The sequence below is a fragment of the Rhagoletis pomonella genome, unplaced genomic scaffold (assembly GCF_013731165.1).
Source record: "Rhagoletis pomonella isolate Grant_MI unplaced genomic scaffold, Rhpom_1.0 Rhpom_scaffold_00143, whole genome shotgun sequence".
NCBI lineage: Eukaryota > Metazoa > Arthropoda > Insecta > Diptera > Tephritidae > Rhagoletis > Rhagoletis pomonella.
The window spans coordinates 42,340-55,135 of NW_023458697.1; the positions used below are offsets into that span (position 1 = coordinate 42,340).

General features: G+C 33.8%; 1 protein-coding gene across 1 annotated transcript; it reads right to left on the reverse strand.

The window, feature by feature from the left end:
- Positions 1-825: 825 nt before the first annotated feature.
- Positions 826-10,520, reverse strand: LOC118750112 (glutamate receptor ionotropic, kainate 2-like). Its single transcript, XM_036484847.1, has 15 exons — positions 10,439-10,520; positions 10,208-10,354; positions 10,048-10,110; positions 7,187-7,390; positions 6,909-7,120; positions 6,637-6,825; positions 6,412-6,564; positions 4,397-4,638; positions 4,128-4,317; positions 3,425-3,783; positions 3,252-3,354; positions 3,088-3,183; positions 2,163-2,394; positions 1,826-2,094; positions 826-1,690 (listed from the first exon to the last, which is right to left on the reverse strand). The coding sequence occupies exons 1-15, from the start codon at positions 10,518-10,520 to the stop codon at positions 920-922; spliced, it is 3,312 nt and encodes a 1,103-aa protein (XP_036340740.1). The 3' UTR covers positions 826-919.
- Positions 10,521-12,796: the final 2,276 nt, after the last annotated feature.

Sequence of the window (12,796 nt, forward strand, 5' to 3'; positions counted from 1 at the left end):
CACAGTTTCGACTCAAAACCGAAGTAATGCATATGACAAAAACCGAAATAGTGCATACATGAAAACTAACTTCTTTCTGAGTAGGCGGCCTTCGGCCGCGCTTAGGGATTATAACCCTTACTATGTAGAATTCTCCTTTCTGTGTTGCCGGAAAAGGGGGCCGGAAGTATTTTTGCGCAGAACTTCTTTCTGATATTAGCCTTTTTATTAAAAAAAATTCTCTTTTCAAAATTTTTATTTTTTTAAACAATCTTAAAAATCTTAAGAAGAGGGCAATGAGAAAGCAAATTTTTTTGTAGAAACGAAGACGCCATTATTTTTTCCTGAAAATATAATTTTCCCTTTAAAATTTTTATCCTATATATTGCTTTTTTTATATTTTGATTCCCAAAAATAATTTTACTCTAAAGAAATAATTTGATCCCCTAAAATTTTTTATTCTAGATTTTTTGTAATTTTAGTTCCCAAAAATAACTTTTTTCAGCAGAAATAATGTCTTCTCTAAAAAATCTTTATTTTTAATGTAACAAACAAATTTTTTTCTCAACATTTTTTTGCATAAAACCTGCTGACATATTTTGTCCTAAATTATGATTTTTTCGAAAAACATGTTTTTCTTGTAAACTATTTTTCTGAAAATTCCAATATTCAAAAATTTTGTTTAAAAAACATTTTTGTAATTTTGATAAAAATACTTATTTTGTAAAATGTTTTGATACATATATGAGGTACTTTCTAATAAGACAAAATATTACTCTGAAAGGATCAACAGAATTAACAATTCAGTACAGTTATGTTGGGTGGCATGAAAACGGAGAGGTAGATAAATGTTGAAATTATTACTAAAAAAAAATTCCGCTAGGTATAACAACATCTGCTTCATGTTCTCCAAAAATTGTCATTTATGATCTTTTACACATCAAACTTCTGCACTTCCAAAGCCAGCTTCTCCATTACGTGACACCTTACCATTTTGCGCGCGTTCGATCAGCGGCAAATCAGATTGTTGATGCGCCTGGTCGACATCCTGACGCTGATGGTGGTTATGATGCTGATGGTTGTGATGCCTGTGATGGTGATGATGATGGTGTTGATGCTGATGCGGTTGAGGTGCTGTGGGCTGTTCTTCCGCTTCCTGCTGCTGCTGCTGCAGCTGCTGACGCTCCTCCTCTTCCTCATCCGTGTGCTCATCTGAGAGTGGTGTGGTCTGCTGTGCTACTTCACGCACCATTTGTGTGCTCTTGCGAATCGCTGGTTGATGATTGTGATTATGGTTGTTGAGGTGTTGATGTGGGTTATTATTTTTTGGTGCTGCTAGGGCTTCCAAGTGTACATTGTTCACTGAAGGTTCGGAACGTGCTGATTTTAATGAAAACATGGAACTAATCTTACGTAGCTTATCATGCACAGATAATTCTTTCTTTTCCGGATCATGTGTGCCATTGGTGATGCTTTTCGTGCTGTGTGAAAGGGAGCGTGCATACGATTTCGACGAGCGTTTCGAGCGTTTCGATGAGGTGGACGAAGATGAGGACGATTTGGTGGATTTAGATGATTTTGAGGTGGAAGAAGAGGAGGAGGAGGACGACGAACTGCCACTGCTGGTCGAAGAGGTGTGTACTGGTTTAGTTTGTACCCAGAAGCGTAGAGCGAATAAAGATTCATTTTTGAAAGCTTCCGAGAGGGAGATCTTTGAAAGAAGAATATAAAGGTTGAGAAAACAATAAGTTTAAAAGCTTTAAAAGTTCCAATGTTTTCGTATTTTTTTGATAGAATACCTACCCTCATTAAAAGTAGCTTTTTTTTTTATAAAAAGCAAACATACCTTTTCCTCAATTGCCACCGCTTTTATATTCCACAAAAACTCACACACACCAATTAGAATAGCAGTGAGCAGACCGATGCCTAGCACAAGAAACACACCACCCACATTTTCCAAATCCAATTCGGGCGTGTCACCACTACTACTCTCTGCTTGCGAACACGATCCACCGCCATGCATCTCCTTCCACCATTTGCGCTTCAATTCGGAGAGCGTACCGGATTCACCCAGCTTCAATACAGCGCCGCTGATCTGCTTACGGTAAGGCGAGTCTGTGTACAAAGCAATTAGGACAAATTTGAATTCTTCAAACCCACAATCATTTAACGGCCAAACTCACTAAAAGGCATTGCCACGCCATAGGTTTTATAATCCAACCATCCACCCACTTGCATCAGATCACAATTTCGTTCGATAATATACTCTAGCGTTGTGGATTCCATAAGAAATGCATAGAGTCCCTTGCCCTTGAGCACACGCTCCACGCCTTCGTCATTATTCTTGGTGAATACCGAAGGGCGCGCTGTTTCCATGGCGGTCCACATGCGTTGGTAGGTGGTGAAATTAGAATCCTGTTTGAAAAATAAAGCGAAAGTGAATACAGAGTGTGTGTGAAAGCTTTATTAAAAAGTGAAAGTTCTAGTTGAATGTGAAAGCTCTATATAATAACGCTATTCATTAACTTGACAAAATATGTTTGTGAAAGCTTCAATCAAAAGGGAAAGCTCTAGTTGCATGCGAAAGCTGTAAAGATTTTTATTCAAAGCTATGCGTTCACCCGAAGAATAAAAGATGAATAAATAAAGTGCGCGCAAGCTCAAATTAAAAATGAAAGCTCTGGTTGAACGTGAAGGCTCACAAACTCGCCATTCACAGCTATTCTTCCACATGAAAAAAAATATATATATATATTTAAAGCTCTAGTTAAAAAAAAGCCCTAGTTAAATGTGAAAGTTTTAAACCGCGCTTTTCAAAGCTATGCGCCAACATGAAAATAAGAAATAAACAAAAACCTAATGTGTACGTATGTGTTTACATATGAAAAAAAATAAATAAATTAAAAACAAACATTGACATGTTTTTGGAAGTTACTAACTATAAGTGAAAGCTTTAGTTAAAAGTAAAATCTCTGAGGCTCGCAACTAAAAGCTATGCGCACGAACGATATGTGTATGTAAAAAAAATAAAGCTATGTTTAAAAGTGAAAGCTCATATTAAAAGTGAAAGCCCTCAAGATCGTCATACAAAACTCTATATGCGCTCACCCGAAAAAAGCCCATTGTGCTGCCGCCCAGTAAAGCGCCATACTTAATTTTGCTTTGCGCAGCCAAATCTTCAGCGCTTCCAATCGAGCTTTCCATCTACAAACATAATTAAAATAAATTTGAATGTTGATTGCAAAATATCGTTATGTAAAAGAAAACATTACTCTGGACATTGTTAAAAAAGCAGCCAAATTAGCGGTATAAGAGTTCAACATCATCAAGGCGAAGAACCACCACATGCTGGTTACAAGTCTCGTCGAAGCAGCCCTGCGGATGTTAACAATTGGCGTCAACAGTTAAGTAAAGCTCATATGAAGCTCCTAAAACTTTTACTTACTTCGGCAATATATCACACCCCTGCCCCATAATAGAGCCAACCGCCAACCAAGTCGTATTCGACATGCACCAAGGATTCTCCACCTCTTCTGGCTCCTTACAGGGATGCGGATTCTCCCAGTCTGCTGGTGCCATGCGTGAAAGCATGAAAATCAATAGCGATACACCCAAATATGCGGTGGCCATATACACCCAGACATCCAAAGAAAATGGCGAAAGGAAAGAGAAAAGATCCGGTGGCGGCTGCTCAGGCTTGGCATACAGTATACTAATGCCCAGTGTCATGAAAGGTGGGGTGAAGTCGACAGCTTGACGTCGTGAGGAGGTCATCGTCAAATCGCAAATACCCAGGTCGGCATTCTGAAAGAGAGACACAAAACGATTTAAAATTTTTTAGGAAGTTATAGGCGACGCTGTGGGCTTTCAGTGTTTGCAGTGATGACCAAAACGATGCATTAGTGCAGAGCTTTTTTAGGCTTTATCGTACATACATTTTACAGCTGCATAGACGAGTTACGCCTAAAACGTAGGAAGAAGCAGGGCTTTCTGTATGTTTTATAATGAGTTTTGTAAACATTTTATACTGACGCGTACAGGAAGAGACCTCTCGCTAGCAATCACTGATATAGAGGTGCACAGTACACAGTTGTTCTCTCTCTGCCCATGACTAATGTACATAACATTTAGTAGCATGAAATACTCACACCCTCCAAAAGTTGCTTCACCAATCCATCCCATGATTGTGTCTTCTTATTAAAACTACCATATTTTCCATCTGGCGCTAATACAAATTCATATTTGAAATTTAATAATCTGGCTATGGCATCGATCAGATCCATTGAGTAGCCCTCATAACGTGCGTTCCCTTGAAGAATTTCACCGTCTTTGGGCTCTCTGAAATGCGAGGAGGTGTAAAGTGACGAGCATATCCATAACTGTAAAAAAAAAATCTGTAAACATAATTCACACTCACCTATTCAACAAGAAGGGCGCACCAATACGTGATGTGATTATAAAAGTTTTATTCGACAGCTTTTCACCGACGCGTTTTTCGCTAGCATCTTCTTTTTCCAGTGAATCTACGCCATTTACCGGATCCCAAGTGGCCAAGTCCAGAAAGCCGCCCGGTGTGAATTCCATAAATCGTAAGGTGAAGAAATTACGTTCGCCATGCTCGTTGAAATCGATGCGGCCGGTGGCGCCTTCCATAGAGCGCTATGAAAAAATGCACATTGCGGATTAGGCACATAATTTCGGGAAATCTCTTAATTAGACGCATTTTTTTTTCTTTTGATATGGGTCTACACAAAAAATTCTTTGAGAAGTTTTCTTATAAAAAGCAAAATTTGTACGAACAGCGTAATTTAGGCAAAAATATGTTTACTCAAATTTAAGAAACAATTCCAAACAGAAACAAAGGTTTTTTGAGAAAAAAAAAAGTTGGTGTTAAAAATTGTTTCTATGGAGAAAACTATTTTTGAGAACAAAAATTAGAAAAAATGCTATTATACTATGAAAAAGTAATTTTTGAGTAAAAAAAATTATGTTGTGTGAAATATTTTGGAAAAAATATGTATTGGAAAATATTATTTTTCAGGAAAAAATAACAATTCTTTAACAAAAAGTATTTTCAGAAAAAAATTATTAAAAAATTATATTCATGGACAAATAATTTAGGAAATAATAGGGAAAATAGTATATATATATATATACATAATATAATGTTGATGAACAACATAATTTAGGAAAAAGTGGGAAAATATGTTTACCTAAGTTAGAAAAAATTACCAAACAGAAACAAAGATTTTTTCAGAAAACAAAAAAATTTTGCTGTTAAAATTGTTTCTATCGAGAAAAAAAATTTTTTTGGAACACAAACTAATGTTTAGGGTAACAATATCAGGGGAAAAATAATTTTTTAAGAAAAAAAAATTGGAAAAAAAATTGGAAAAAATTGTTATGGAAAAAAAGTTTTTTTTTGTTAAGAAAAAAAAAAATGAGTAATGAAAACGGTTTAAGAAAAATTTTACCAAAAATATGATTTTACTTTAAATTATCGGAAGTTTTAGGGAAAAGTATTTTTTTTATTTTTTATGAAAAAAAATTTTCGGGATAAGAACTCTATTGGAAAATACTATCTAACCAAGTTATAAAAAATTTAACTGACATACATACATCAAAATGAATATTTTTTTGAAGACAGTTTTTGGAAAAAAAATATTTTTGTCCCACAAATTTGGAAAATTTACTTTTCGGAAAAAATCAGAAAATATTTCTATTATTATTATATATTAATTTCAGAGAACTAACCTCATTTATTTCTTTTTCGTTTTGGAAAAAATAATGGGTTTAATTAAAAATGATTTAGAAAAATTATTTTTGAGAACAAAAAATTAATGTTTGGGGAAAAAGATGAGGGGAAAAGGTATTTTTAAGGAAAAATTATTTTTGATAAATTTTGTTTTTAGAAAAAAATAAAAAACTTTGGCAAAAATTTGTTAGTTGAAATTAATGAAAGGTTTTACCGGTTTTGGAAAATACTATCTATGCACCAAAATTATAAAAAAATGAACGTGCATACATTAGAAGGTATATTTTTCTTGAAGATAATTTTCAGGAAAAAGTTATCATTTAAAAAAAAATTTGGAAAAATGAGAAGATATTGTTTGGAAAAAATTATTTTCTAGGAACTAACATTCTTTCTATCTTTTTGTAACAAATGATGAGTTTTATTAAAAATGTTTTAGAAAAATTATTTTTGAGAACAAAAAAATAATGTTTAGGAAAACAATGTTACGGGAAAAAGTATTTTTTAGGAATAATCAGTTTAGATGAAATTTTTTTAGATGACTTTATTTATTCAAACATGTTAAAGAAAAAATTTGACAAAAATTTGTTCTTGGTTGAAATTAATGAAAGTTTTTAGGAACTTATTGGCTTATGGTCCTGAAGGGCTTAAAAGATAAATATGTATGTATAAGTATTTACCGCTTTCAAGAATTCAATGATGCGTCTACCCTGCGGCCAAGCGCGATTTTTACGACACTCCACTTTCGGAGGATTAAGCTCCTCGGCAATGCCAAGCTCAGCAAGACCTTTTGTAAACATGAAGACAGCGTCATTAGCCAAAATCATGTTTGTCTATACAAAATAGACAGTAGAAATAAAAAAAAAACTTTGAAAAAAAACACGGTTAAAAAAAACCATTTTCACCTTCACTTGCGACGGATCAACACGATAGTAACGTCCCTCTCGCTTCTCTCGTTCTTCCCAATCATGCGCCACATTCTTCACTTGATAATCTGTGGGATCCGTTAAACGTATAGTGGTTATATTGGCTGAAACCGAGAGTAGCTCTTGAAAGTCTAGCGTGTGTGTATCGAGTGCCGAGATAAATACACTCTACGAAATTTCAAGAAAAAAAAACCCAGTAAAATCAGTAAAACCACAAACTTTCAAAATTCGTTTACGGGTAGCAAACTCACCTGATATTCACCCAACATTTTCAGCTCATTCGCTTGCCGCAAAATAGTCAAAATATTCGCGGTGGAACAGTGTAGTACAATACAGTTATCGGTGGATAGTTTGATATTCTTCAGAAATGGACGAAAATCGGGTCCTTCATCTAGTTGACGTACTGTTGTTGGATTTTTATTGGGTTCACCGACTTGCAGCACATCTTGTAGTTGTTGTAGCTCTGCGTGTTAGTTAAGAGAACACCCTCTCGGTTTTTTGCAATACTTAAGTCATTCACTTCGCTTACCCTTTTCGGTTTCGTAGACAATGGTGTAGCTACGCCAGTTGAAACTTTGTAATATCTCAGCCATGCCGCGTGACAGTAGAACGTTATTTGGATGCACGTTCAGTGTCATGGATGTGTGCTGACGTTCGGCAAGCGATTCACTGGAAGTCCAATCGAAAACAATGTGTGGTATATCCAGCGAATTGCAGATGGAGGTGACTATGTCTGGAAATGTTGGGGATACAAATTAAATATGTGCTTTCGAAGTTTGAGGTCTTACTTGCATCCAGTTTAGAAAAATCAAATGATATAGAAATTAGTATGAAAAATTCCAAAATATACTTAAATCATATGAAAAAGTTTTCGCAGTTGTGAAAGTTTGAAAGCATTCCAGACTCACTCTAAATCCCGTTGAATGCTAAATACGGAGTTGAGTTTCTCAATTCATTTAAACACTACTGTAGCTCTTTTGTCCTTGATTAGGAAAGGAAGGGATAATACTAGGATTGGAACCCGTAGTGAGAATTCAATCTAATGGTAAGACCTAAAGAACCTCGGATATTAACTTATTAATGACTCCAAAAAACGAAACAAGGACCACGGTTTACGGAGTTGAGTCTTAACAGAACGGACAGACCTTTTATAGGCAAGGTGTCGATCTGCTACAAGTTTACATTCGAGGTGCCAATATGAGTTCGCATCACAGCCGTAGTCAACATTTAAATAGACATAAAGGACCTGCGGTAAAAAGTGCGTCGAAAAGTTGCAATTACAGCGGGTAGCTAAGATGAAGAAAAATGCAATTTTTTACAGCAAATTTTTATTTTTTACTTTAATCTATCTCACACTCTCTTGGAAAGCTGCGGTAATTACGCACATTTTGATACCTTAACTGATTTTTCCCGACAAATAGATTATTAACTGCAAACAATTGAAAAACGATACTTCTCCGTAAGTTCAAAATTTCGGGAGTTTTTCTTTCGAGATTTTCGAATATCATGACGAAAAAAAAAAAATTGGTGTCTTCTTTTTTTCGTTAGAGAATATAAAAAAATATATATTTCACCCCAAAGAAGTGTTGAGGTGTAAATATTGTATGGATTGACCCATATATAGAGATACATATATACATTTTTAAATAGTTGGCAACCCTCTTCAAAATTATTACTTCTGGCTAAGAGTGCATTTAAATGCCTTTCATTCCCTCAAGGCGTTGTAATATTTTAGTCGGTATATATGTATTTAAGTCCCGAAAATTTTAAGCGGGTGGCAATCCTATCAAAAGTTAACTCAAGAAGTGAAGCTTTCCTTCAAAATGGTGTTTCAATCATTCAACTTGATGAAGTATTATGGCGCTTAATTGACCGGATACAGTGCTTACAGCTTTTCAAACCCCCTTTTTTATTAAACAAAAAAATTTGAACATCGTGACTCCCCTTGAAAATGAGATATTCATTAAATTTGATAAAATATTAAAGGAGATATCGTTTGGTAACAGAAAAACACCCTTTAGAAATAAGTACATACAGTGACTCAAACAAATGACCATTGTTTTTTTTTTAATACTCGTAATATTTTTCCAGCTAATTTATTTTTTGTTACTTTTATATAAAACTATCGTCTAAGCTTTAACCCAACCCGTGTAACATTATATAAAATTTAGGAAAATTCAACAAATTTTGATCAAAATTTCAACATTACGAACAATTAAAGAAAATCAATACGTGGTCATTTGTTTGTGTCACTGTAGATTCATAATTATAATCCCATTCTCTACCTTAATCTTAACCTGAATTTCAATCTGAAGCTCAATCTTAATCTTAATCTTATTCTAACTTTAGTCTTAATCTTAATTAGTCATAATCTTAATTTTAATCTTAGTCGTATTGTTAATATGGATCTCAATCTTAATCCCAATCTTAATCCGAATATATATTTGAATTTTAATCCTACTCTTAATCAAAATCATAACCATATTCTTGATGGTAATCTTAACCATAATCTTAATCTCATTCTTAGTCGTCTCATAATCCTAATTTTAATCTCAGTCTTAACCTTTATCTTAATAATCTTAAACTTAATCTCATTCTCATTCTCAGTCCCAATCTTAACCTTAATCTTAAACCTAACCTTAGTTTTAGTCCGTATCTTAATCTCAGTCTCAGTCTCAATCTTAATCTAAATGTATATTTGAATTTTAATTCTACTCTTAATCATAATCATAATCTTAATCATAGGCAATATTAGGGCCGGTTGTTCAATGTCTGGTTATCACTACCACTACACTATCGACGATTTCGACATCATGCATGTAACATGTGATCGATAAAGCAGTAGTTGTGCTTAACCGGAGCTTCTACCTCCGATTTGTGCTAATCAGACATTGAACAACCGGCCCTTAGTCTTAACCTTAATCTTGATCTTAATCATGCTCAACCACCCCCCGACGTACCCGCCCTTCTTCTGTTGCATTTCGTTTTTTTTTTTGAGCTTGGAATTACAGTCACCGAGCGTAAAAAAAAATTGAACAACAAAAATTTCGCTTGTATTTTATACACCAGCCTATTATGTTCGCCACCACTGTGCAGCACGTGCTGAGGATGCCGGTATATTGTAGGTAAGTAGGTTAACAAATTTCAAGGGGGGATATATGTAAATACATATATGTACATGGTTACTTACGCTGAGACGTTTATTTACAAACAATCAATGGCAAAAACAGAGAAGCGAACTTGTTCAAGTACAGGTAAATATGTGCGAGAGTGTATGCATGTTGTTGTTGTTTTTATTGTATTTACATATATGCATTTATGCGCATGTTGATTGTGTTCTTTCTCTTCCTTCATATATATATTTACATATGTATGTATATACATACATACCTGTGCCTCCTGCTGTGTTTGGCCCGAAAATAGCAATAACGCCTTGCGCAATCAATTTGCAGACTGTTTGCCATGAAATGAAGAAAAGTGAAAATTTTACGCATTTTACAAACAAAATAAATATTATTTATAAATATTGAGTGAAATATGTTTAACTGACCTGTTTTCTCCACAATAAAACTATCATCCGTATCAGCATACTCGACAATGGGCACCAGCTCAAAGCTGCGCTCAAATACATTGGCGCGTTCGATGGCAGTACGAAAGGCGATTTCGGTTTCATCATTTTCGCTAGCGAAAATTATGCCTGATTTGTAAAGTGAAAGGTCAAGGTTACTAGCGAGCCAAGTGTTCAAAATTTAATTAGCTTTCACTTTGTTTATCTACTTACCAACATTAAATTGTGGACGGTCGGCCGCTTGCGCGTAGGCGTAGAGCAGCGCGCATATTAAATGCACTAATAATGGTTTCATTGTAGTAAAATTGGAAATTTTTAAATTTAACACATTTCATACGTAGCACTAAAATCTGGAACTAGATTTTTTTTCAAGCAGAAACCAAAAAAAAATGCACTTAATTTTTGTCAACTACTAAATATTTATACGAATCACGCGCGCTCTAGAAAATTTTTACCAACCGTTGCATTAAAAGATTCAAATCGAAATGCAGGCAGCAGGCAGTATTTAGCTAAGTTTTTTCGCCCATTAATGCTAAAATTAAATTCAGATATTTGACATTAAGACAAATCGACTGCAATTGAAAGGCACTGCTAATGCAAAATTTTATACATAGATACATACCTACAAATATGCAAAAGGCGACAAAGGCATAGTTGTGAAGAAGGAGCGCCGTTGTCCCCAATTCGCTCAGAGATTAGCACAGATTGCTTTGCGTTTTTATGTTTTATTCACTCATTTCATTTGCCTTTATTTATTTAACATTTAATTTGACTATAATGCCAAAACATAGGTACAAGATCAACACATATGTAAATACCCTTAGAAATGTTTCTTCTGTTTTGCTCTATGCATTCTAAACAAGTCGTAAAATGTGCGTTAAGCGGTACATATGTACACTTGTGGTCAGCTGATTAAGTCAATAGACATTTGGACAAGTTTTGGCTATTTTTCATTTGTTTATTGAATGTTTATATTTTTTTAAATAAAAGTTGGACACTTTAACCTAGCCAGCGTCACATATGTAAATCCACATTTCAAACTTCGCAAAAAAATTATGCAAATTCAACAAACTTTAACATTTGCACCCAAAAATTTTAAACTTTTTATTGCAGTTTTGTAGCTCATTAAATTTTAAAAAGGTTAAAGTGCAAATTTCAAGACGCTAGAAAATCGCGTTGATTTTTAATAATTTTTTTTACTCAACAATTTTTATTGAGATCGCGGCCGTTTTTCATTGAAAACTATTTTGTGGAAAAGCAACAATAATTCGAAAAAATGGTAGAAGTGATAGCTATTTCGGAAATCACCACATTTCCTTATCAGAAATGCCGAAATAGCTATCACTTCTACCATTTTTTTCAAATTATTGTTGCTTTTCCACAATAAGTTTTCATTAAAAAACGGCCTCAAGCTCAATAAAAATTGTTGAATATAATTGTTATAAGGCCATAAAATAAAAACAAAACAAATAATTTTTTTTACTAACACTTTTTCCAAAAATTCTAAATAAAAAGTTTAAAATTGTTTGGTGCAAATTTTAAAGTTTGTTGAATTTTCATAATTTTTGTATGAATTTTGAAATGTGAATTTATGTGGCGCTGGTTAGGTAAAGCTACACTTTAATAAAAAAAAATATAAACATTAAATAAGCAAAAGAAAAATAAGCAAAACTAGTTAAAATATCACTGGACTTAATCAGCTGGCCACAAGGGTATGTATGCAGATATATCCTTATACAATAAATACAGAAATTTACATACAAATTAGTTTGTATACGGATGTGTAATTAAAAAAATCAAAATTCAAAATTTGGCAAGCGGCCAAAAATCAAGCGCTCGCTAGACTTTTCTCTAAAGTTTAGCATTGATGTGGTGTATGCATACGGTGACCAGATTTCTGTGGGCAAAAATCGGGACATTTCTAAAGCATCGAATCAAAGCATACAATTATGTTTTTAGAATAAAAAGACATAGTATCGTTTAATATAGTTTAAAACAAAACAAAGAGAAAAGACCTTAAATAAGTAATTTTTAAGCAAAACATAAAACCGACTTCAATTCTCATATACAAATTAAAGATTATCGTTTATTTCTTCATGATCCTTTCAAAAATAATTATAAAAATCGGTTTAATGTAGTCCAAACTTATGCGGTAAATGCATAAAAAAATATATTCCGACGAATTGATAACCTCCTCATTTTTTGAAGTCGGTTAAAAATTAACACGAAAATTTACACTTACAATATATTGTTACCTTAATTCACAAAGGCCCTAACCAAAATTTTTTTTTTTACAGGGGAAGCAAAAAAAAACAGTAGATATAAAAAGAGAATCAAAAACAGGTAGGGCTTTTTAAAAAGTTGCATGTAGACTTCTATTAAGCTAATAAAGAAAACACTCAAAACCGAGATTTAAGCGACACAGATATGAAAAATCGGGAAACTTATGCGCCCCGACTTAAAAAAAAATATTCAGCGGGACAACTTTCTCAAAATCGGTACTATGCTGCCAAAATTGGTGCGAATGGTCACCGTATGTATGCATGCACTTCTCTATCCGGGGCAAATCCA